This window comes from Aquarana catesbeiana, linkage group LG01, assembly GCF_042186555.1.
Source record: "Aquarana catesbeiana isolate 2022-GZ linkage group LG01, ASM4218655v1, whole genome shotgun sequence".
Taxonomy (NCBI): Eukaryota; Metazoa; Chordata; class Amphibia; order Anura; family Ranidae; genus Aquarana; species Aquarana catesbeiana.
This window is the reverse complement of record NC_133324.1, coordinates 58,705,869-58,732,262: the sequence shown is the minus strand read 5'-3', so window position 1 is coordinate 58,732,262 and position 26,394 is coordinate 58,705,869. Positions and strand designations below refer to the sequence as shown.

Here is a 26,394-nt window from a genome sequence, read left to right as displayed (position 1 = left end):
ACTGTTCATTCTCCTGGCTGGGTCGGCTCCCCCCTGTAGGAGGAATTCCCCCACTGACACTGACTGTATTGATGGGGAAATCAAACGATTTTCTTTTCTGCAAACCGTGGTTGAAGATCATGTCTTCTATAGCCGGCTTAATCCTTTACCTCCACTAGATCAGACCACTACAAGATCTAGATTGTTTACTATAGTTGCTGCGATCACAATCAGCAGTTTTCTTGTGTTGGACTTTCAGATAAAACCCTCAGCATCCCCCCCCCCCCACCACCACCATAAAATAACCCGAAGAAATGGGCTCCAAACATGACCCGAAGGCAGACTTTGTTTACAAGCCGTTATATTTTATTATTGATAAATCAGTCATATTTTGACAATTTCTAAAACTCTGGAATGTAATATATACAATGGCTACATTTACATGGTCAATAAATAGAAAGTCCTTATTATCTGCAAAGAGATAGAGATAGGTCCTATTTTCAGCCTAGGAGATTTAGGTCTTCGATCAGGCCGTTCTCCATACGTCGGGATTGTTCAGTCTGTCTTTTTATTGGACGATTCTTCATGTGCTTGACTGACGTTTCCATTAACGGTTCCATTACTGGTGGGCTGCAACCAGAACAACAAGTATGAGTAAAAGTGCTCCTGAAATCTACTTTTTTTTTTTCCACCATAATGCATTCTCTGCACTAACTGTCCTAGCCACCCACCTCCCTAAACACTTACCTGACCCCCTGTCTTCCCTCCAGTGCTGTCCCAGCTGCAGCACCGCTCCTCTCACTTTACTGAGTCATGAGCTCCTGCTACTGTCAGTCAAACTCCTAGAAGGAGGGAGTGGTGGGTGTGGCTTACCGGCGTTGTGCGTGTTTATGGACGCACACAGCTTAGCGTGGGAGTGTGCTAAGGAGGCAGCCGCAGGAGTGGACAGCGCCAGCAGGAAACTGCCAAAGAGGAGGTGAAGGACTGCTCTGTGCAATATAGGACATGGAGAAAGCGGAGACATGATTGAAATGTTGAAATACATCAAGGGGTCCAATAAGGTAGCCAATAATGAGAGATTGTCTCCTGAACGCAAGTGTGATAACCTGGTACAGGCGTTAGACCCCTTTCACACTGGGGCAGTTTTCAGGAGCTTTAGCACTGGAAATAGCCTCTGCTAAATGCCTGAAAACCGCCTCCTATTCATTCCAGTGTGACTTTTCACACTCAGGCGGTGCGCTTGTGGGACATTCCCAAAAAGTCCTGCAAGCAGCATCTCTGGGGAGGGTTGGGAGCGCTGTATTTAGCGCTCCCAAACGCCCTGCCCATTGGAATGAATAGGCAGCGCTTACAAAGCGCCGCAAGGAAATGTACGAAAAGTTCTGGACAGCCGCACAACGGGAGAAATTTCATGTTTTTTTTTTTTTTAAAGGAACTGGATCATAAAGTACACAGGACACCACAGCGAGAAAGTACAGAAAAACATCTGACACGTTTCACACTTATACTAACGGCTTACTCACGATTAAGCACTTAGTATAAGTGTGAAACGCGTCAGCGTGTTTTCCTGTACTTTCTCGCTGTGGTGTCCTGTGTACTTTATAATCCAGTTCCTTTAATAAAGACACATGAAATTTCTTCAGCTGTGCGGCTGTCCAGAACTTTTCGTAGATTTCCTGCCTGTCTCAGCATTAGCCAGCACCTGGGGCTCTTCTCTCCTGGAGGTAAAGGATTTGTTTACTGTCCAGAACTTTTCGTAGATTTCCTGCCTGTCTCAGCATTAGCCAGCACCTGGGGCTCTTCTCTCCTGGAGGTAAAGGATTTGTTTACTCCGGTCTGGATCTACCTGTGCGGTGGAGTCTCTTTTGCTACAAAGCGCCACAACACAGGAGTCTTTAACTCCTTCTTTGGGGTTAAAAGCGCCCCGCTGGCGCCCAAAAAGCGCTGCTTAAACAGCGGTAAAGCACCGCTAAAACGAGCGGCGCTTTACCACGAACGTGGCCCCAGTGTGAAAGGGGTCGCGTCGCTGCGGAATGCTTCAAGCCTTGCTGCCCTATAGGATTAAGGATGTCCTGAAGCCACTACAAAAAACAAACAAAAGAGGGCACACCAGCCTAGTTCATTGCCCCACAGCATTTATTTAGGATCAACAAGAATAATACAAACGTGTGAATTCAAATTTCTCATCAAGCTCCTCATCTATAGAAAAGTATTCCTAGACTCGGCACACTCCAGAGTGCAGGCGGACCTCACCGGGATCCTTTATGGCTAATGCTTTTCGAAGGTTACCCCTTCTTCATCAGAGCCGAACAAGAAGGGAAACCTTTGAAACACATTAGCCATAAAGGATCCCGGTGAGGTCCCATTGCACTCTGGAGTGTGCCGAGTCTAGGACTCCTGGACAGTTGAGGCTCTCGTGCAACATCACTGGATCGAGATGGGGCTCAGGTAAGTATTGGGGGGGCTGCTGCACACACCACTTTAAAGAGATGCACAGCAGTAATGCAAACTATTACAATGGGAATTCTAAAAACTTCTTATAATCCCAAAACAATATACCGTATATACTCAAGTATAGGTTGATCCGAACATAAGCCGATGCCCCTAATTTACCACAAAAAACTGGGAAAACGTATTGACTCGAGTATAAGCCGAGGGCGAGAAATGCAGCAGCTACTGTAAGTCAAAAAGAGGGTCAACAATGCCCATCTGCAGCTGCATGCCTTCCTGTGTCCTGTGCAGCCTACCTGTGCCAATCTGCATCCTCTCTGTGTCCTGTGCATGCCTCCATGTGCTGATCTGCAGCCACCATTGCGCCGATCAGCATGTCATAAAAACATACGGCGGCCATTCCAGTGTTCAAAAGCCCCACCTCCTCGTCTGTGATAGGCAGAACACTTAATTTCTCAGCAGTCAGTGTTCAGCCTATCACGGACATCCGCTGATCCTCATACCACGGACGAGGATGAGAGGATGTCCGTGATAGGCTGAACACCGACTGCTGGGAAATTGAGTGTTCTGCCTATCACAGATGAGGAGGAGGCGCGGCTTTTGAACACTGGCGTGGCCGCCGTATGTTTTTATGACACGCAGGCTGCCGTCTGTCTACATGACACGCTGATCAAGTAGGCAGACAGCGGTGACTCGAGTATAAGCCGAGGGGGGCTCTTTCAGCCTAAAAAAAAAAAAAGGGCTGAAAATCTCGGCTTATACTCGAGTATATACTGTATACACATACATACACACATTTTTATATATATATATATATATATATATATATATATACATATATATAGATATAGATATAGAGAGAGAGAGAGAGAGAGAGAGAGAAAGAGAGAGAGAGATATTATACACACACACACGGGTTACTTTAAAAAGTTTCCCGCGCTCTATTACTTATAAAAAAGTGAGGAAACTTTTTGATGTGTGTATGTGTATATATATATATATATATATATATATATATATATATATATTACACACATACACATTTTAAGCATGGGCTTTAGAGAATAAAATTGTGGGTATTTTTATTTTACACAATATTTGCGCAGTGATTTAGTGCAATTTTTTGGGGAAAAATACACTTTAATCAATAATGATGCGCAAAAAACACAATAGAATACCCAAGTAAAATATAAAAAAGATGATGTAAATAAATACCAAACATGCCACGCTTTAAAATTGGGTACGCCCATGGAACGGCTCTCACTCTGATGCTCGCTGCAATACCTCACATGTGTGGTGTGATCACTGTTTACAGATATGTGCGTGTGCAGTTGCCTTTTGCGAGGTGGCACAGGGGTGCTTTTAATTTAAATTTTTGTAATATTATTCTTATTTAAAATTTTTTAACACTGTACCTTTAAAAAAAATGTTGATCAACTTTATTGCTTTTACAAGGAATGAACAATATCCCTTGTGACAGCATGGCCGTCTTTTTTTTTTTTTTTGCAAAATTCTTTTTATTAAGTTTAACAAAAAATATTAACGTCAAATTTAGATTAAAAAATGCAATTCAGGAGGGTGCGCATGCGCGGGACTTCCGGGAAGACGCTCTGAACGGGAGCTCCGTCGCAGCCGAGCCTTCCGCGGTCCCCAGTCGCTGAAACATCTAGCGGAACCGTCCCCACTGCATACCCACAGGTAGAGGAGGTCCGTGGGAACAAATTTATATGCCTAACCGCTCACATCGCTCAGCGGTTAGCAGGAAACTCACCTTCGGCCTGCCTGACCCCACCGCTCCTAAGATGGCGGCCGCGGCCTCTTCACATGCTGACACAGGAGATGGAGACCTCATGGCAGACTTCCCTGAGGAGGAACAGCTCGCCACTACCACACTGGGATCTTCTGTGAGTAGTACCCCCCCCAAGATGGCTCTCCCTAACAGTAAAGACTCCCTTTTTAACAAGGCCTTATCTGATATGCTCCATATCCCTTCACTGCAAGCTCCCGCCCCATCCCCTGCCATGAACAGGCCGCAAACCTGAACTTGCCCCACCAATCAGACATGGCACAACTTCTGAACTGTTTTTCAGACATGCTGGCCTCAGGCCTGGCCCAAAATGCAGCGCAGATCACCACATCCATAAAGGCCGACTTACAGAGCTTGGGGGCACGCATTGATTTAATTGAACAAGCCGTGGATCATTCTGTTGCGCGCACCAATCAGAATACTGACTGTATTCAATTGCTGCAGGAACAACTTGATACAGCACTAGGGAAGATCGATGACTTGGAAAATCGTAATCGGAGAGGTAACTTCCGCATTCGAGGTATCCCTGAAGCTGTTACTAATGTTCATGACACAGTGAAGCTTTTCATGAAAGAACTTATCCCAGATATCTCTGACCACAAACTAGAGATTGATAGAGCCCACAGAGCGCTGCAGCCTCCCAGACAGGACGGGCTCCCGAGGGATATAGTGGTTAAGCCCCACCATTATGAAACCAAAGAGGAAGTTATGAAAAGATCTCGGAATATAGACACCTTATCTTTCCAAGGAAACAAGATTCAAGTCTTCGCTGACATCTCCAAAACTACAATTCTAAAAAGAAGAGCTTTGAAACCTCTCCTTGAAATCCTCTCACAGAATTCAATTAAATATCGATGGACCTTCCCTTTCCGGCTCCAATTTCAATATAAGGAAAGATCGTATGGGTTTTCTTCATTCCAAGAAGGTGAACACTTACTCCTGCGACTTGGACTCATCTCTCAAGAAGCTTCCCCCCAGGATCCCCCATCCAGGCCAAGTTCCTCGAAGAGACCCCCTCCAGGCAGCCCCATTACTCCCCTCTGGAACAAACAGCAACCGAAGCGCCACCGTGACTCCTTCCCTCCAAGATGAATCCCTCTTTTTACGGCTCTACAAGGACTGTGTGCATATCTTCTCACCTCCAAGTCATACCCTCTGAACGGGGGGTACGTGTATACATTGTATACACCCCATCTGACCGCATATACCCATCAGTGAAAATGGTCGCACTTACCTGATTTTTCTTCACTCATTTCCTTAAAATACAGAGGGGGGTAGACGATCCCGGGATGTGCAATCCCCCTCCCCCCCTTCCCCTCCCCTTTTTTTTTTTTTTTTTTTTTATATATATATATTTTTAGACGAATACCCTCGACTTTCATAATGGACCGCACTTTAGGTTATGATGACTTTCGGGAAAGCCAAGGCTTTCCCCCCCCCTCCCATATCCCTACTCCCCCCCTCCCCCCCCCCCTCCCGATTACTGGAAAGATATCTCCTATGGCAGTAATTGTTTCGTTACTTCTATTTATGGTAGTGATTTAACCAGGTACCTCTTAGAGGTTGAAATTAACTCCTCATTTTTGTTTTCTTTCTTTTTTTATGAGTATATATTTAAAATTTTGTTGAATTTCAGGTTCTTTAGGTTCCATATTTCCCCAATAGATGGGGAACCGGCGGCTCGGCTGGGCTAGCATCGCCACTCTTTCTGTTGTGACCAGGGGAGATCCTCCCACTGGTTACATCAGACTAACAACCTCGGCTGAGGTTGTTCCTGTTTTTTTTGAGACCCTTCTGTTTTTGGGTCTCAGACTTGAACTGAACTTTTTAGTCCAGTTCACTGCTTTTCTAGGCTCATACGCCTAGACTCTTTTGACGTTATCAGTTTGTTTCATATAATGATTCTTCCCTTCTTCCTTCATCTTCTCCTCGCTTTCATCTTTTCCCCTATCTCTTCCTTACCCTTTCCTCTATTTCAGGAAGGTGCACAGGAGACCAGCTTTATCCAGACCAATCCGCTGCGACAACAGGATCTCCCTCCCAGACTCAGCGCTGCATCTTTAGAGAACCGGGTAGGTGCGCACCTAACATACCAGGATCACTCCCACTGTGACTGTGGCTGACACACCTCCTTTACAGAGGGCACTTAAGGTGATCTCTCATAACACCCAAGGGCTTAACTCGCCCGTCAAGAGACGCAAAGCTTTCCAAAGCTACCATTCAAGAGGAGCAGATGTCGTGCTCCTACAGGAAACCCATTTTCCCTCAAACTATTCGCCTTCTTTTTTACACAACAAATACCCCACCTTTTTCCTTGCAAACGCCAGCGAGAAAAAAAGAGGAGTAGCCATCCTAATTTCCAAACAGATCCCTTTCTCTCACATTTTAACAGTTAAAGATGACGATGGGAGATATATATTGGTTAAAAGATTGATTGAAGGTAACCCCTACACTATCATCTCATATTATGCCCCTAATAAAGGACAAGCTAAATTCTTCTCCTCCTTACTGGCTAACCTCTCTTCCCACTTTGAGGGTAGGGTGATTATGGGGGGGGACTCCAACATTACATTTGATCAGACCCTAATTAAAGCAGCTCAGGAAATCCCCCGCCTTAAACAGCCCCCCAAACAGAGCCTCCAGATTGCCAGACTCTTTCATTCGATAGGCCTCATTGACTCATGGAGGGAACTAAACCCATCATTAAGGGACTATACACACTACTCGGCTCCCCACAAGATATATGCTAGAATCGACCACATTTTCATGTCGAACCCTGATATACACTTAGCTAACCACGCCTCTATCCATGATGTGCCGTGGTCCGACCACTCCCTGGTAATCCTAGGAATATCCAACTCATTGTCCCCACATGGCTCTCGCACATGGCGCCTAAACGAGAAAATATTATCTAACCCTGTCCACTGTAATTTAATAGAAAAGGATATTAAAGAGTATTTCCTATTAAATGACACTGATGACATCTCCCCTACTACTCTCTGGAACGCCCACAAAGCGGTAATCAGAGGGAAATTGATTCAACTAGCGGCCAAATTAAAGCGAGAACGGCAGATGGATATCATAAAGTTACAGAAAGAATTCAAAAATCTTAGTAGATCTCATAAACTCAACCCCAATTCAAACAATCTCTCTAAACTTGATGCTATTAGACTATCTCTCAACTCAGCCCTTACATCCAACGCAGACAAGCACCTTCATTGGCTCAGCGGCAACTTTTATCTGCGCGCGAACAAATTTGGCCCCCAGTTAGCAGCCAAACTTACTCCGAAACAAAGGTCATTTGCCCTACCCAAAATAAAAACACAATCCGGGTCGCTCACCCAAAACCCAAGTAAAATCCTTAAATCTTTCCAATCCTTCTATGCCAAACTGTACTCCGATGATTGCCCAATCTCTCAACAAAAACTGGATGCATTTCTAGAACAAATCACATTACCTACAATCTCTGAATCTCACCGTTCCATCTTGGAATCCCCATTTCAAGAATCCGAGATCCGAGCAGTCATAAAAGGGTCTAGAAAAGATTCAGCCCCAGGCCCAGATGGTTTCTCAAACCACTATTATAAAACTTTTACAAACGCTCTCTCTCCGTACCTGGTCCGCCTCTTCAACTCCTTAACCAAAACTTCTCAGCTGGACCCTAATGCCAACTTGGCTTTTATCTCGGTCATACCTAAGCCAGGTAAAGACCCCAGCGAAGTCAGTAACTACAGACCTATTTCATTAATTAATAATGATCTAAAACTTATGACAAAAATATTATCCAATAGACTCGCCTCTTTTATAGGCACCTACATACATAAGGACCAGGTGGGGTTCATACCGGGGAGACAGGGACCGGACCAGATGCGTAGAGCAATAAATGCAGTCTCCCTAATAAGATCGGGGTGGGACGGGGGACCTCCTCAGGGAGGCCTCCTCCTTTCCATAGATCTCCAAAAAGCGTTTGATACAGTGGCTTGGCCCTATCTCTTCACAATTTTAAGTAAATGGGGTTTTGGCCCAAACTTTATTAATATTTTGAGATCCCTTTACCACCATCCCAAGGCACAGGTGAGATTACAAGGACATCTATCAGATAATTTCTCTATACAGAAGGGAACAAGGCAGGGTTGTCCCCTCTCCCCTCTTCTTTTCGCGATGGCTATCGAATCTTTAGCCATCGCGATCAGACAACACCCTGACATCCATGGGGTTCGTTGTGGACAAAATTCTCACAAATGCGCTCTTTTCGCGGATGATGTCCTCCTGTTAGTCACATCTCCCTTAATCTCCATCCCTAACATTATGCAACTTTTACAAGACTTTGAAGCAGCTTCCGGACTTAGGGTTAATGTCTCCAAATCAGTCGCTCTTAATGTTTCAATTTCTCAAGACATTGTGGACAACCTAAAAAATAAATTTCCATTCTCATGGAATTCCGCATCCATCCCTTATCTTGGCATTAACCTTACGTCTGGTATCGATACACTTTATAAACACAATTTCCCCCCAATGTTCAAAAAGCTCACAGACGACCTGTCCCAATGGTCGCTATATAAGCTCTCGTGGTTAGGTAAAGTGAACGCGGTCAAAATGACACTCCTACCTCGGTTATTATATCTCTTTCGTTCTTTACCCATCCCAGTCCCCAAATCGCACATTCTACGACTACAATCCGCAATAATACGATTTATATGGGATAAAAAAGGCCACAGGTTCTCTAAAGAGGTACTCTTTAGACCCAGAAGAAAGGGAGGATTAGGGGTTCCTAATCTTTGGTGGTATTACCAGGCAGCACAACTGAGCCAATTTTCAACTATTTATATGAAAGGACCCAAACCAGACTGGGTGAGCATGGAGCGAGAGGCGGTCCCAGGATTCACTTTAGACTTCCTGCTATGGAATATCCCCAAAAAACGTCCCCCTATTTTAGCTCCCACATTATCTCATTCAATGAAACTTTGTGACGCTCTTCATAAGCTCAAACCCCTCATCTCTACTTGGCATCCCTTGGCACATATCTTTAGGAATCATAATTTCCCACCTGGATTAGATATTCGAGCCTTCAAATGGTGGCTTGACAAGGGCCTTTATAGAATTGGTCAATTCTTCAATTCCAATGGTCCCCTCACTCTAGCATACTGTATTACCAAACTAGAAATGCCCTCAGCTGAAAAATTCAGATTCTTTCAACTTTCACATTTTTTGAATCAAGTTTGGAAGAGCAATGAGAATCATCTCTCAGTAACGCCTTATGAACAATGGTGTGCTTCGGCCTCAGACACAAAGGGAGGTATCTCTCTCATCTATTCTTCCCTGGCGGAACCCACGGAAAAGGCAGCGTACATGATGAGCTGGGAGAGGGATCTTGACTTCAGCTGGGATCTGGATAAGTGGCATACTAACTTTGCCCGCTCCTTTAAAGGTATGGTTAACACTTCATTAAACGAAGCAGGGTTGAAAATTCTTACACGCTGGTACCTGGTTCCGTCTCGTCTAGCCAAATTCTTTCCGCAAGTGTCGCCTCTATGCTTTAGAGGCTGCGGTCATGTGGGGACTCTTTTACACACACTATGGGAATGCCCTAAAATCAGAATGTATTGGAACAAGATTTTCTCCCTTATCCGCAGAACATGCGGTTGTACCCTGAAACAAGATCCAATTATTGCATTGCTTAATGGCCCCATCCCTAAGATTTCCAAACATTCCCAGAAGCTGATCCATTTTATTCTAGTAGGGGCCAAAATGACCATCACCCGGTCCTGGAAATCACCGAAAGTGTCCATTCGGCTAGCCAAACAAAAAATCACTTGGATCATGCTGCAAGAAAAAATATCCAACACAATCCTAGATACCCTAGACAAATTCAAAACTATCTGGGAACCCTGGGCAAATCTAGTGGGGCACCCTCTGTATGTGTGAACGATAGTTCTAAGCATGGTTTTTAGTCTATGGACTTTCAATCTCTCTCTTGTAGGGGTCTCCTGTGCACCTCCTCCCCATCACTCCTGATGAACAGCTATTCCTCGCATCCCCCCCTATCCCCTCTGTCTCTCCTAACTTCTTCCTTTCTCCATCTCACTTTTCTATTCTCTCCTTATTTTAATACTGATCACACAGGCTCTCGGTACTCTTGATTGCATTGGGTATTGGCCTCAAGGAGGCTATCAGGGCAGACTCTCAAACGTAATACCACCTTATCCCACAAGCATAACACACTTCGGTCCGGTTCGACCGGCCAAAGTGTAATCAACCCTGAAAGGTCAACTGACCGATAGGCTTCCTTGTTTAAAGCATTGTGTGTAGAAGTACGTTATTGGCATGTTAGTTGGTTGTCGTATAGATACATGCTCCATTCAGTTTTATCCTGTTTATTATTTTCCCAGTTTATAAAGCTGTGTATCCATACCCTGGACATTTCTCCACATATTAATAACGGAATGGGCTCGGGGTCTCCCGGTTCACCAGAGCAGTCAGTTCCCAGAAGGGGCTCTGGTGTCGAGACTCCCAAAGCTCATAGCAATATATGTGTTTAGGTTACATGTTTATGTCTATTCAAGATTTTCTGTTGACATATATAACAACTGTACCGTTATTATAATCTGTACTCGATGAGCGCTGTGCTCCTTTCCATCTGTCTTATTCGATGTATTTTCTCAAGAATTCAATAAACTTTATTTTAAAAGTGAAAAAAAAAAAAAAAAAAAAAAATGCAATTCAGGAAACACACAGTACAGCAAAAATACAACATTTCCCGCGTTGACTATGCATGACAGTTGTCTTTATGGAAAGATCTGGGGTCTTTTAGACCCCAGATCTGGCTTCAAACCATCAGATCAAACCGAGGTTTGATCTGATGCTTTCACAAGCCACTAATGGTTTGTTTACATGGGCCTGAAATCCTCGTCACTTCCGGATTCTGATGTCACAGAGTGGCAGGAACACCATCGGTTCCTCTCACTGTATCCCAGAAACCAAATGCTGCTGGTCGCATCCTTACCGGGCTGCCCGATCGGACTGAAGAGCACGCTAAAGGCAGCTGCCGAGGGAGGGAAACCTCTCTCCTGCACCTGTGGAAGTAATCCAACAGCTGTATGGTGGCTCAGATTACTTTTACTAATAAAGGGAATCGTCGGATCTAAAAAAAAAAAAGACTGTAGTTGCAGTCATGATCCTGGTATAACCACTGCAACCTGTCACTGTTTATAAATGACAAAGGGATGGGAAGTAATGCACACAATGGAACACTTGCAGCAAATTCACCTGAAAAGTTTAAGTCCCACTCACAGTGTTCATCCCCCAGCCTATAAAAAGATCTTTTTTTGGGGGTGGGGGGGGGTTTGAAGCAAGTACTTCCTTAATCCTCGACTAAGGTCGGGCCGCCACACCCGTACCCTCCTGGGATAGACAACACATATCCCAGGGAGGCTCCAGGACCAATCTCATTGCATGCCTTCACTCTGCACAAGACTCAATTGGGGGCCAGGTGTGAGTCATCAAGAAATCACAGCCAGCTCCGTAACGCAATAACGGCCACACATTGATCTGAAACCCTGAGAAGTATCGGCTGCAGGGAATACAGCACTGGACTTCTTCGGCTAGAAAGTTAGAGGCTTGTAAAAGTTAGAAGCTACAGTATTTGTATTTGATATTATTTTTAGACACCTGGATGAAGTACCTTTAGAAATGTGATTGTGCCCTAAAAGCACTATGCTAATGAAAAAAATAAAAATCTGCTGTTAATAACGTCCCAATATTGACAGGAACTGGATCTAACCTTTGAGGACTACTCTGACTGGTTTCCCAATAAGGCAGTGGTTCTCAACCTTGCTAGTGCCGTGACTCCTTGATAAAATTTCCCAAGTTGTGGGGACCCCTAACAGTAAAATTATTTTCGTAGCGTGGGTTGTCATCACCACCCAAAGCAAGACAAGTAATTTGCGCCCCTAGCCCACGGACATTTAGTGCTCCCTGAGTCCCTTCCACTTGTACAGTATTAAAACCCCTTATGGTACATTTTAGAATGTACCACTCTTTCTTTCTCTTTGTTCTCCTTTCTTTCCCTTTTATCTCTCTCTATCCTAATTTCTTGTTTTTTTCCCCACTCCACTCTCTAGCCATCTTTTTAGTTTTTTCTCCTATTCTTTCTCTCCCTTTTTCTTTGTTCATCCCCCTCTTTTACTCTCCCTTAAACGTATTCTCATTTTTTATTTATTTTCTTACTCCTTGGTGGGGGGTGGGGGGAATAGGATGAGTAGCAGTGCTGGCGGGGAGTTGGGATAAGTGGCAGTGCTGGCGGGGGTGGGATCAGAGTTACATACATAGTTACATAGTTACATAGTAGGTGAGGTTGAAAAAAGACACAAGTCCATCAAGTCCAACCTATGTGTGTGATTATATGTCAGTATTACATTGTATATCCCTGTATGTTGCGGTCATTCAGGTGATTATCTAATAGTTTCTTGAAGCTATCAATGCTCCCCGCTGAGACCACCGCCTGTGGAAGGGAATTCCACATCTTTGCCACTCCTACAGTAAAGAACCCTCTACGTAGTTTAAGGTTAAACCTCTTTTCTTCTAATTGTAATGAGTGGCCACGAGTCTTATTAAACTCTCTTCTGCGAAAAAGTTTTATCCCTATTGTGGGGTCACCAGTACAGTATTTGTAAATTGAAATCATATCCCCTCTCAAGCGTCTCTTCTCCAGAGAGAATAAGTTCAGTGCTCACAACCTTTCCTCATAACTAATATCCTCCAGAACCTTTATTAGATTTGTTGCCCTTCTTTGTACTCGCTCCATTTCCAGTACATCCCTCCTGAGGACTGGTGCCCAGAACTGGACAGCATACTCCAGGTGCGGCCGGACCAGAGTCTTGTAGAGCGGGAGAATTATCGTTTTATCTCTGGAGTTTATCCCCTTTTAATGCCAATATTCTGTTTGCTTTATTAGCAGCAGCTTGGCATTGCATGCCATTGCTGAGCCTATCATCTACTAGGACCCCCAGGTCCTTTTCCATCCTAGATTCCCCCAGAGGTTATCCCCCCAGTCTATAGATTGCATTCATATTTTTGCCACCCAAATGCATTATTTTACATTTTTCTACATTGAACCTCATTTGCCATGTAGTCGCCCACCCCATTAATTTGTTCAGGTCTTTTTGCAAGATTTCCACATCCTGCGGAGAAGTTATTGCCCTGCTTAGCTTAGTATTGTTCTGACCAGTCTAGTTATGTGCTCTTGATTAAGGTCATCTGCTGATCTGAGAACTGTAGTGGGGACTTTTAATGGCAACTCTAATCACAGGTAAAGTCACTCACGGTCTCTGGCTTCACTGCGTCTCCAGCTCTGTGGTGTCTCGCAGCAGTGACACCTATGCCGAAATCAGGAGATGGGGTCTCCTCCAGTCCCTCCCACTTCACATTCCTCACCAGTCAGCCGGCCTCTAGTCTCTCCCCCCAACCATGCCGTGAACTGAACGGGCGGCTGCGAAGAGGCTGAGTGGGCGGCCGCGGGCTTTATGAACAGCCCAGCTGGGAGGCCACAAAAAGGCTGGGAGAGCGGTGCGGGCTTCAGGAACAGCCCAGGATCCGGTGACCCCTGGCAAATCGTCATTCGACCCCCAGGTTGAGAACCACTGCAATAAGGTGGTCAATATGACAGCCAATCACAAGAATCACATGGATTTGTTTACAAAAGGAAGGAGCGGGTACCTGTTTTTGACAGGTACCTGTCACCACTTCCTGGAGACCTCGCCGTGGCGAGATGCCTCCGAAGCTAGCCCGTCCCCCCCCCTCCGCCGCAGGGTCAGTTAGAAAACGCAGCACGCTTCACCATGTGCATTAATGAACTGGCTGTGAACCCCGAATGGCAGCGGCAGCACCCGAGAGCCAATCAGAACAATCGCCTGGGGTGCTGACAATGCGGAAACCCTGGACAGGTAAGTGTCCTAATAGTACCAGTCAGCAGCTACAGTATTTGTAGCTGCTGACTTTTATTTTTTTTTTTGAGGGGGGGGGGGGGGGGGGGGGACTCCTTTATAGGTGGATATACTTCAACATACCTTACTGCTGCCATTGCATTCTACTTTGCCTGTGTTCTCTGAGGATGGGATGCTTTGAACGGCTTTCTTTGGCCATATCCGGTTGATGAAGGGGGATATGAAGGGGTAGATGATGGGCTCCAAGAACTTCTTGTAGACCCACAGGAGAACTGGAATGACGATGCAGGGGATGCACACCATGGCTGACGATCTGTAAAGGAAAACATACTGCCGTGTCAACAGTCATCTTCACAGACAGCTATATAAAGTACAAGGGGAATAACTTCAGTAAAAACAATTTGCTGATTTAAAGCTGAACTCCAGGCAAACAGCAGGATCCACAGATGTAATAGAGCTACAGGGGCCGTTTTACCTCCCAAATGGTTTCTATTCTTGTTCATCCAGTTCTGAGATTTACACAGCTCTGTCACACAGAATTGTCCTCTCTAGCAGAGCAGGTGACCTGATTTTTCTCTGCTGCGGTTAAGTAAAACTTACAGGTTTTATTTTAGCGTGTGACTTAACAGTTAAAATGAGAAGATCATCCGTCACGCTGCCATCTCTACCTAACTAAATGCTCCTTAGTACTGCATCACAACTGCATAGCTGCCTCCCCTTGTCCCAGTCTGAGCTCTACTCCAAACATCTTGGAGAACCAACCACAGACCTTCTGTGGATATCGGCTGTCTCAAATCCTTTTGTCTTCATGTAATCCCAGACAGACTCCATGATGTTGAGATCAGGGCTCTGTGGGGGCCAAACCATCACTTCCAGGACTCCTTGTTCTTATTTACACTGAAGATAGTTCTTAATGACATTGGCTGTATGTTTGGGGTCGTTGCCCTGCTGCAGAATAAATTCAGGGCCAATCATACCCCCCGATGGTATGTCATGATGGATAAGTAATTTATTGCGCACACAACAAAAAACAAAATAGCCTATGGGACTTTTGCAGTCACCCCTCAGACATGTATAAAAATGTAACAATAAAAAAAAAAAACAAATGTATAATGCCACCGGTTTCACAGTCTACCCCCGGGAGCCGTGACGGGGCGGAGATGTATAACAGTGAAGGGATCAGAGACCGGAATCCGAAAAATGGGTGTCAAACCAAAAAGGGGTTAAACCCCGCACCTAGACTGGTGAAACCGGTAGCATTGTACCATATATTTTTATATTGTTACATTTTTATACTTTGATACCTGTTTTGGTGATTATTTGTATTGGAATACATCAATCCCTCGCTTACTTCACAGTCTACCGCCTATCCAGTATTAGTAGACTAGACTGAGGTTTTTTCCATCAGCTATACTAGCTTGTGCTTTTCCTGAAGATGTGAGATCTCTCTCACGAAACGCGTCGAGACCCTACAGCACACTTGTTCCAGCCTGTTGGCATATATCCTCATAGTATATCTAGGTTCCATGGAAATTAATCTAAATAAAGTTTTATGCAAATTCACCCTTGTATTGATGTTAACTGTTTATTTTTGTATTATGTGTTGTTTTTAAACATTTTGTTAATAAATTCTTTATAAATTTTACTCTTCATGTCTGAGGTGTGACTAAGCAAAAGTCCCATGGGCTATTTTGTTTTTTGTTGTGTGCATACTATTGGGGACTGAGCAATACCTCTACCCATATCACATCAGTTCTCTCTTTTCGCAAGTAATTTATTATATTCCTCAGAATTGAGGACACCATCGATCAGGCAATGTTGAGGATTGTAGATGCAGTGGTTGGTCGGTCGGCCAAGGAAATTTAATGCAGCAGATGAAAGACACATCATGCTTACTTCCCTTCCACGTCAGAAGATATCCAGCAGTGCCATCAGCACAGAACTGGTAGAAACCAGTGGGACCCAGGTACACCCATCTATGGAGAACTCTGGTCAGAAGTGGTCTTCATGGAAGAATTTGGCCAAAAAACATGGAAACAAGGCTAAGCGACTCAGCCATGCGGGAAAACATGGGAACCGGGGTGCAGAAAAATGGCAGCAGGGGCTCTGGACTGATGAGTCAAAATGTAAAATATTTGGCTGTAGCAGGAGGCAGTTTGTTGGGGGAAGGGCTGGAGAGCGCTACAATAATGAGTGTCTGCAGGGAACAGTAAAGCATGGTGGAGGTTCCTTGCAAGTTTGGGGCTGCATTTCTGCAAATAGAGTTGGAGATTTGGTCAGGATCAATGGTGTCCTCAGTGCTGAGAAATACAGGCAGATACTTACCCATCATGCCATACCATCAGGGAGGCATGTGATTGGCCCCAGATTTATCCTGCAGCAGGACAACGGCCCCAAATATACAGGCAACCTCATTAAGGAATATCTTCCGTGTACAGAAGTGTGGAAACCTGGAAGTATTGGTTTGGCCCCCACAGAGCCCTGATCTCAACATCACGGAGTCTGTCTGGGATTATATGAAGAGACAGAAGGATTTGAGGCAACCTACATCCACAGAAGATCTGTGCTTAGTTCTCTGAGTTGTTTGGAACAACCTATCAGGCGAGTTCCTTCAAAAACTGTGTGCAAAAGGTGGTCACACCAAATACTGATTTGATGTGGATTTCTCTTCTGCTAATTTACTTTCTATTTTGTTAATAATAAACTAAAACCCCTTCAATTTCTGAAAGCAGTCTAATTAGCAGCTGGATTAGGCGTTCCCCCGTGCAGCTCTCCCGTCCCACTGGGGAACCCAAGAGCGGAACGGCTCTGATTAACTCTATGGCAGTGATGGCGAACCTTGGCTCCCCAGATGTTTTGAAACTACATTTTCCATGATGCTCAACTACACTGCAGAGTGCATGAGGATCATGGGAAATGTAGTTCTAAAACATCTGGGGTGCCAAGGTTCACCATCACTGCTCTATGGTCTAAGAAACATGTCATCACTTCTGGTTTCGCTGGATGTAAAATAAACCCTTAGTGCAGCGCTCTCAAACTGGCAGGCCCTCCAGCTGTTGCAAAACTACAAGTCCCATCATGCCTCTGCCTGTGGAAGTCATGCCTGTAACCGTCAGCCTTGCAATGCCTTATGGGACTTGTAGTTTCTCAACAACATGGGCTCACTCAGATTGGCTGGCTGGGGGGGGAGAGGCTGCTGGATTCATCTACAGATACCTGCAGCCGCACTCTGTACTATGGGTGCACACAAACTGGCTTAGTTGTGTCCAGAAACATTGTCCCTGGATGCAGGGACCCAGGGCGGGTCAAAGTCCTTTGTGGCATGTTGTCACAGCTCACGGTTACATGGGAACGCTGCTGGCCACGCCTGTTTGCACACACTGCACACTCACCCGGTGGCGGGGATTCTCCAATATTCCCCTGCAGACGTGGGGAAAGTTACAGCCAGGCCTGGAAGTAACGTAATACACATCACGTCTGTGTTCATTCACTGAAGGAGAGAGATCAGCGGGGAAACATTCCACCTTCCAGGCCATACCTGGGGCTGGGGCAGTCAAGCGGGGAGAGCGCTACCTTCAGCGGGCTGTAAAGGTGATCTGGCGGCTTTACAGCTGCTCAAAGCTTTTCCACATGATAGAGCAATCCCAGTCTATCAGCCACCGTTTACAAACAGTGATTGTACACAAGTGGTTAATCAAAGAGTGATTTATTAAAAAAAAAAAAGGGGGGGGGGGGGGGGTCTGCTTTAAAATGCACATTATGATGCACATTGATGTATCACGGCACACAAACAAATTATAATGCATTTTGATGTGCGTTTGGCTGCGTTTCCATTGGAAATCACAAGGAAGGAATGCAAAGGAGTGAAACCGGCCTTGATCTGTAATATGACATCATATGGTGCCCTCTGACCTGTAATATCTCATCATACACTGCGCTCTGATCTGTAATATTATATGGTGCCCTCTGATCTGAAATATAACATCATACACTCCCTCTGACAGCACCATTCATGCGCTCTGATACTAATATCACATCATACGCTCCCCCTGATCGGCACTATGACATCATACGCTCCCCCTGATCTGCACTATGACATCATACGCTCCCCCTGATCTGCACTATGACATCATACGCTCCCCCTGATCTGCACTATGACATCATACGCTCCCCCTGATCTGTAATATGACATCATACGTTCCCCCTGATCTGCACTATGACATCATACGCTCCCCTTGATCTGCACTATGACATCATACACTCCCCCTGATCTGTAATATGACATCATACGCACCCCTTGATCAGTAATATGACATCATACGCTCCCCTGACCTGTAATGTGACATCATACGCCCCCCCGATCTGTAATATGACATCATACGCCCCCCGATCTGTAATATGACATCATACGCCCCCCTGATCTGTAATATCACATCATACGCCCCCCTGATCTGTAATATCACATCATACGCCCCCCTGATCTGTAATATCACATCATACGCCCCCCCCCCTGACAGCACCATTCATGCTCTCTGACTGTAATAAGACAACACATGGTGCCCTCTGACCTGTAATATGACATCACATGTACCCTCTGATGACATCATACACACTATATACAAAGTATCTCATACAGAACACTTCCTATGACCTCCGCCATGACTACACTGATCATGTCCAGCTTTTCTCCCCCTTCTGATGACCAGAACACACGAATTAGCCCCTCCAGCGCGACCCCACACAAACCTTCCGCCTCTCTATGTTCCTTCTGATCACCGGACCGGGATCGCCGCCACTTCCGCTTCCGCTACACTGGAAAGTTCTGTCATCATTGCTCGCGGTGTACCAGCGCCCCTAGCGGCTATCTGACAGATTACAGGGCGCCGTTATGTCAAAGGCACTGTACTGTACATGTGCAGTGCTAAGTTCGGGGTGTAACAGCACCCCTAGCGGCCATCTCTTACACTACAAAGGCGCTGTTCTGCAAAAGGCACTGTCCTGTGCTAGGCTGAGGCTGTACCAGCACCCCTAGCGGCCATCTCACATACAGCAGAGCGCTAAGAGTATTTTTTTTTTTTTAATGCAGCCCTAAAAAGTGACTGAACAAAATGTACAAAAAGAAAGAAAAAAGACATATATGTTATTAAAAAAAAAAACAGAAGGGGAATGAAGGTTTAAAAACGAACCAAAGGATTTAAAACAGAACTCCAGGAATTATCTTTATTGGCAACTTACACGGGTCCAGCTTGGCGCAATGGAATTACCAGTATTTTTTAACTGTGGGACTGCTGGAGATGTTGAAAACCATTCTACATACATTTGGTTGAGCTGTCTCTGTGACAGCACGCCGGTCTCCAAGTTAGCTGTGTTTGTATGCAAGTGAATGAGTGGCATACACTATATTAGCAAAAGTATTGGGACACCTTTACACACAAACTTTAATGACGTCTTAGTCCGTAGGGTTCAATATTGAGTTGCCCACCATTTGCAGCTATAACAGCTTCAACTCTTCTTATGGACCTTGCTTTGTGCACTGGTGCGCAGTCATGTTGGAACAGGAAGGGTCCATCGCCAAACTGTTCCCACAAAGTTGGGAGCATGAAATTGTCCAAAATATTTTCGTATTCTGATGCCTTAAGATTTCCCTTCACTGGAACTAAGGGGCCAAGCCCAACCCCTGAAAAACAACCCCACACCATAATCCCCCCTCCACCAAATGGTTTGGACCAGTGCACAAAGCAAGGTCCATAAAGACATGGATGAGCGAGTTTGGGGTGGAGGAACTTGACTGGCCTGCACAGAGTCCTGACCTCAACCCGATAGAACACCTTTGGGATGAATTAGAGCGGAGACTGCGAGCCAGGCCTTCTCGTCCAACATCAGTGCCTGACCTCACAAATGCGCTTCTGGAAGAATGGTCAAACATTCCCATAGACACACTCCTAAACCTTGTGGACAGCCTTCCCAGAAGAGTTGAAGCTGTTATAGCTGCAAAGGGTGGGCCAACTCAATATTGAACCCTACAGACTATGGCTGGGATGCAATTAATCACTTTCCACCCGGCCTATAGCATATTGACGTCCGGGAAGTGGTTCTGTTATCCTGACTGGGCGTCATATCACATCCCGCAGGATAACATGCCGGCGCACATCGCGGCGTGTCAATCTGACACCCCACATCTCCGATCGTGATAAGAAGCCTCTATCAGGGGCTTCTTACCACACGATCAGCTGTGACCAATCACAGCGTGAACCAGGAAGTGCCGGTAAACGCCATTCCTCGGTTCGCGCTGACAGGGAGAGACGATCGGAGCCGATTGGCGGCTCTCCCTGTCAGAGGGGGGGTCTGTGCATTGATTATCAGCACAGCCCCCTCAGATGTGAAAAAAAACACTACCAATCAGTGCCCAGCATTCCCCCAATAAAAAAACCCTTCAAGTGCCCACCACAGTGCCAATCAGAGCCCACCACAGTGCCAATCAGTGCCCAGCAAAAACACCTGTCAGTAACACATCAGTACCTCATCATCAGTGCTGCCTATCAGTGCCACCTGTCAATGCCAATCAGTACCACCTATCAGTGCCAATCAGTGCTGCCTGTTAATGCCCATCACAGCCATCTGTCAGTGCCCATCAGTGCCGCCTGTCAGTGCCCATCACAGCCATCTGTCAGTGCCCATCAGTGCCGCCTGTCAGTGCCCATCAGTGCCGCCTGTCAGTGCCCATCAGTGGTGCCCATCGGTGGTGCATATCAGTGCTCATCAATTCTACATATCAGTGCCCCCTCATCGGTGCCTGTCAGTGAAGGGGAAAACAAAATTTTATGACAAAAACTAAGAAAAAATTTTTTTTTTTTCCCAAAATTGTGGTCTTTTTTTTAGTTTGTTTATCAAAAAATAAAAACCGCAGAGGTGATCAAATACCACCAAATGAAAGCTCTATTTGTGGGAAGAAAATGATAAAAATTTTGTTTGGGTACAGTGTTGCATGACCGCGAAATTGTCATTCAAAGTGTGACAGCGCCGAAAACTGAAAATTGTCCTGGGCAGGAAGGGGGCGTAAGTGCCCGGTATTGAAGTGGTTAAAGTTCATGTGCGTGTAAAGGCAGGCGTCACTTTTGGTAATATAGTGTATGTTGATACCGGCTAATCATTCGTTTGGAAAGCGATTGTATTGCAGTTACATTCGGCTCAATAAAGTTTGCTACACTATGATTCCTCATTTATGTCATTTTGGTGGTATAAAGATAATAAATGAAAGGACCCCATTGGAGGAGGTTATCTGGCCTGTATCCATCCACCTGGGCTCACACTGAAGCGGTGCGGGACACCCCATGTAATTCACACAGGAATCACTGCACATTCCTGTTTGAATTACATGTGGTGTCTCTGGGGTGCGATATGGGTCGTGGATTTGTGTGGCTCAAATCGCACCACATTCACACGAAACTCGTGCAGGACCCCGTTTTTGTCTTGTCCTCACCAGAATCGCATCACAGGGGTGTGAGCACCCAATTCAATCCGATTCTGCAAATGGCAATTCATTTTGAAAATCGGTTGCAGGGTGTCGTTAACATACACTCTACAAACGGTTCGCATGAATGGATTGCGATTTTGATGCTGTGCAGAATCCGCAGCAAATTCGCATCACATCTAGTGTGAACCGAGGCTCCATCTCACTAAAGTGTGTTGGCTGCGCTCTCCATGGCAGCACAACAGATCTGGTGAGTGTGCACTGCATGAGGGGGAGGAAACCCGACTCAAGATTGATGTGCGACTTCCATCCACTATTAGGATCCGTCCACACCTAGGTGATTTGAATCGCGGGCAGAGTCACTGTGATTCTACAATCATGGCAAAACACAGGACACGTATGCGATGCCATTATTTCTTAATGGCACCCTAAACACTGTGTGATTTTGCCGCGATTGTCATGTGATAAATCGTGCAATTTGCCATGAGCGCAGCTCGATTTATCACGCGACAACCATGGCAAAAATCACCCGTTTTGCCACAATTTGGAATTTCGGCAAATTCAGATTGCCTAGGTGTGAATGGAGCCTTCCACAGGGAATTGTGTGATGACAGGCTGTTGGCTGAAAATCCGACCGTTTGTACGCTCCATCAGACAAATGTTGTCCAACTTTCCTCTGACAAATGTTGGATGGCAGGATTATAAATGTTCCACGGACAACAGTCTGTTGTCGGATTTTCAGAGCGTGTACACAAGTGCGTCATACAAAAGTCCAAAGCGCAAACACGCATGCTCAGAATCAGACCTCACCAAACACGACATTAGAAGAAGGTGCCCAAAGGGTGGCGCTCAAGAGCTAAAATTCCTTGTAGTACGTCACTCCATTCGTGTTTGTTGGCCGACAATTTTGTACCGTTTGTATGCCAGACAAGTTCCTGGCACACGCCCTGTGAACAAAAGTCTGATGCTTTGCGGAAAATCCGATCGTGTATACGAGGCTTAATACTCATTGCATAAAGTGTGTAAGGACTCTTTCACACGGGGCAGATCAGTCATGATCCGCCCCGTGAACACCCGCTTGCTCAGAGGGGATCGCTCCGCCGATCCCCGCTGAGCAGGAAGATGACTGGTCCATCGCTACACGCTGTGCAGCGGCGGACCTGTCAGAGCGCCGCTCTCCCCTATGGGGGGATCGGATGATGACGGACCGTAGTGTCCGTCGTGACCCGATCCGATCACGGATGGAAAAGTAGGTTTTTCCTCCGTTACACTTTTCGGATCGGAGCGGGTCGGATGTCAGCGGACATGTCACCGCTGACATCCGACGCTTCATAGGGATGAATGTATGTCCGTTTTTCATCCGAAAACGGAAGGATGAAAAACGGACATACGGATCGTCCGTGTGAAAGAGGCCTTAAGCTACGGTTACTCTGGCAGCACATGATTTCTGGTGAGTGTGCAGTGCATGGGGAGGAATTGTAGATCACAAGTGCATATTGTTCTTCACTGCCTGCAAGGGTGTTTATTTTTTTTTTATGTTCTTTTTTTTAAATTACAACAGTACACTAGAAGTTTTATTTGCATTCATGATGCTTCACATGCTATGATATTGCAGAAGTCTGAACAAAAGTAATTGTAAAGGCAGAAGGGTTTTATCTTAACCTCCTCACACCCGCGCTATAGCCAAAAGACGACTACAGTGCAGGCCCAAATTGCCAGAAGGGCGTCCATGTACGTCCTACCGACCATGAGCTGCCTGCATGCCCCCTGTGATCAGCGAGTGCACAAGACTAGGCTGATCGGAGTAAGGGCCCAATCGCGACCCCTTACCACGTGATCAGCTGTCAGCCAAGGACAGCTGATCACCTGATGTAAACAGAAGCCCATAATCTGCTTTTTTTTTTTTCCCCCCCCCCTCACGCTGATCGATTACCGGCTTCTGCCAGAGGAATATCGGTCCCGCACACAGACACCCACTGCTGCCAGGCAGTGCCCACCAGTGCCACCCCCATGAGTGCAGCCTCATTAGCACACATCAATGAAGGAGGAAAAATTACCCACTTGCAAAATAGTATAACAAACCATGAAACTTTAGTTTTTCAAAATTTTCAGTCTTTTTTTTTTTTTTTTGAGATCCCACAGGTCAGATCTCCTGTGCAGATCCCACTAAGTGCCGGACAGGGACAAGGGAGATACAGAACAGGTGCCCAGGGTTTAGTGCAGTCAAGGGCAGGAGAGGTTGCATAGTAGGCTGCACCCTCTGTGGTCTCCATTTTTTCCCTGGTGACCAGTTGTTGATGCTCCTACTGCATAATCTCCCTTGCAAGTGACTGTAGTATAGTATATCATGCTGGGAGGTACTACAGCCAGATGGGTGTTTCAGCTTAATATTGCAACAAAGGTAAGATGTATGACAGATGGTGGAGATTTTAAGGAGGGGAGAGAAGATGAGGGCAGTGGTGGGAGGGGTTGTATGCAGAGGGAAGAGCTACTATTTGATGCCATTTGGGAGGGGTGTGCGTGTGCGTGGGGCATGGTTGAGTTCCTGCACCAATTCTCTGAGGAAAAAAAAGCCCTGCTAATAAATATCCCAATTTTTTTTTTTTAGAAAACTATTTTTTCCCCTCAGTTTAGGCTGATATGTACTCTACATATTTTTGGTAAAAAAACAAAAAAAAAACAAAAATGCAATAAGCGTATATTGATTGGTTTGCGCAAAAGTTATGGCGTCTACTAAATAGGGGATAGATTAATGGCATTTTTATTAATTTTTTTTTTTTTTTACTAGTAATGGAGGCGATCTGCGATTTTTATCGTGACTGACTTTGTGGCAGACATATCGGACACTTTTGACACTATTTTGGGATCATTCACATTTATACAGAGATCAGTGCTATAAAAATGCACTGATTACTGTATAAAGGTCACTGGCAGGGAAGGAGTTGACACTAGGGTGGCGACCAAGGGGTTAAATGTGTGTCCTAGGAAGCGATTCTAACTGTAGGGGGGGGGGAGGGGACTCACAAGGGGAGGAGACCAATCGGTGCTCCTCCTTACTGGGAGCACACCATCGATCTCCTCTCACCTGACAGGACGTGGATCTGTGTTTACACACACAGATGTGCCACGGTTCTGCTCTGTTACTGGGCAATCGCGGGGGCCCGGCGGACATCACGGCCGCCGGGCACGCGCATTGGTTCCCGAGTGACAAGGCGCGCGCACCCGACGGCTGGGAAGCCGAGGACGTCATATGACGCCCGCCCAGGGTGGGAGATCCCTCCTGCGGACGTCATTTGACGATGGCTAGGATGGGAAGTGGTTAAATACCACCAAAAGAAAGCTCTGTTTGTGTGAAAAAAAAAAAAAATGATTTGTGTACAGTGTTGTATGACCGCGCAATTGTCAGTCAAAGAGCAACAGCGCTGAAAATTGGTCTGGGCAGGAAGGGGGTTTAAGTGCAAGTGGTTAATGCATTCTATGCATTAGGATGGAAAAAAAAAAAAAAAAAAAAAAAAAAAAAACAACCTTCTGTGTGCAGCAGCCACCCCTAATACTTACCTGAGCCCCATCTCTGTCCAGTGATGTTGTATGAGAGACTCAGCTGTCCGGGACTCTCCCTCCTGATTGGCTTACTGACTTTGACAGCAACAGGAGCCAATGAGGAGAGAGAGGGGGCCGGGCCCAGTCGCAGCTCAGTGTCTAAACAGACACATGGAGCTGCGTCATGGCTCGGGGGGGGGGGGGGGCCTATTGCAAGCTGCTTGCTGTGGGGGCACTTAGCAGGGAGGGAGGGGTCAGGAGCGCCAGCAAAGGACCCAATAAGAGGAGGATCCATGCTGCCCTGTGCAAAACCACTGCACAGGGCAGGCAAGTATAACATTTGTTATTTTTTTTTTGTATGAAAGAGACTTTAGTATTACCTTAGTACTGATACCCGATAACCATGGCACTGAGGGAATAGCTAGACCAAGACTCCGTTCACACCTGATCGATCCGGATCGCAGAAAAACACAGGGCGCAATTGCGATGCCATTACTTCTTAAAGTGGAGATCCACCCAAAAGTGGAACTTCCGCTTTTAGAACTCCTTGCCCCCTTACATGCCACATTTGGCATGTCATTTTTTTTTTTTGGGGGGGGGGGGGGGTACCTGGTTTTGACAGGTACTTCCTATTCCACTTCCTTCTTCTGCCACCTAGACAACTCCTCTCCTCCTAGGCGGTCCCTCCCCCTCTGCAATCTTCTGAAGATTGCCTGGTCACTAGGAGAGCGCAGTGCGCACCCAGCTGTGAAGCCGCAAACTGTAACGGCCGGGTGCCCACAGTAGTAATGACGGCGCCGCAGAGAGGAGCGACGATTCGGGCAGCTGCATCACTAGACCATGGGACAGGCGAGTGTCCGTTTATTAAAAGTCAGTAGCTACACTTACAAAACAATTGGAACCTCGCTTTAATGGCACCCCAATTGCAGTGCGATTTTGCCACGATTGGCGGCCGTTAAATCATGCTCCAAATGCGGAAAAAAAAAAAAAAAAAATCGCCACACGCTACGCTGTCGCCCAAAAGAAGCTGCTGCTTCACGTTGCGATTTGGTACGATTGAGTAATGGCATCGCACACTTGTCCCGCCATTTGGAATCGCAACAATTCAAATCGCCCAAGGCCCCGTTCACACCTGAGCAATTTGCTGCCTGAAACTTGTAGCTCTAAAACGCTCAACAAGCCAAATTTAATTCATTTCCATGGCC

At 45.9% G+C, this 26,394-nt stretch overlaps 1 protein-coding gene across 1 annotated transcript; it reads right to left on the bottom strand.

The window, feature by feature from the left end:
• Positions 1–323: 323 nt before the first annotated feature.
• LG01H18orf32 (linkage group 01 C18orf32 homolog) lies at positions 324–19,071 on the bottom strand. Its single transcript, XM_073618972.1, has 3 exons — positions 18,925–19,071; positions 14,302–14,491; positions 324–609 (listed from the first exon to the last, which is right to left on the bottom strand). The coding sequence occupies exons 2-3, from the start codon at positions 14,479–14,481 to the stop codon at positions 535–537; spliced, it is 255 nt and encodes an 84-aa protein (XP_073475073.1). The 5' UTR covers positions 14,482–14,491; positions 18,925–19,071; the 3' UTR covers positions 324–534.
• Between the last annotated feature and the right edge of the window lie 7,323 nt (positions 19,072–26,394).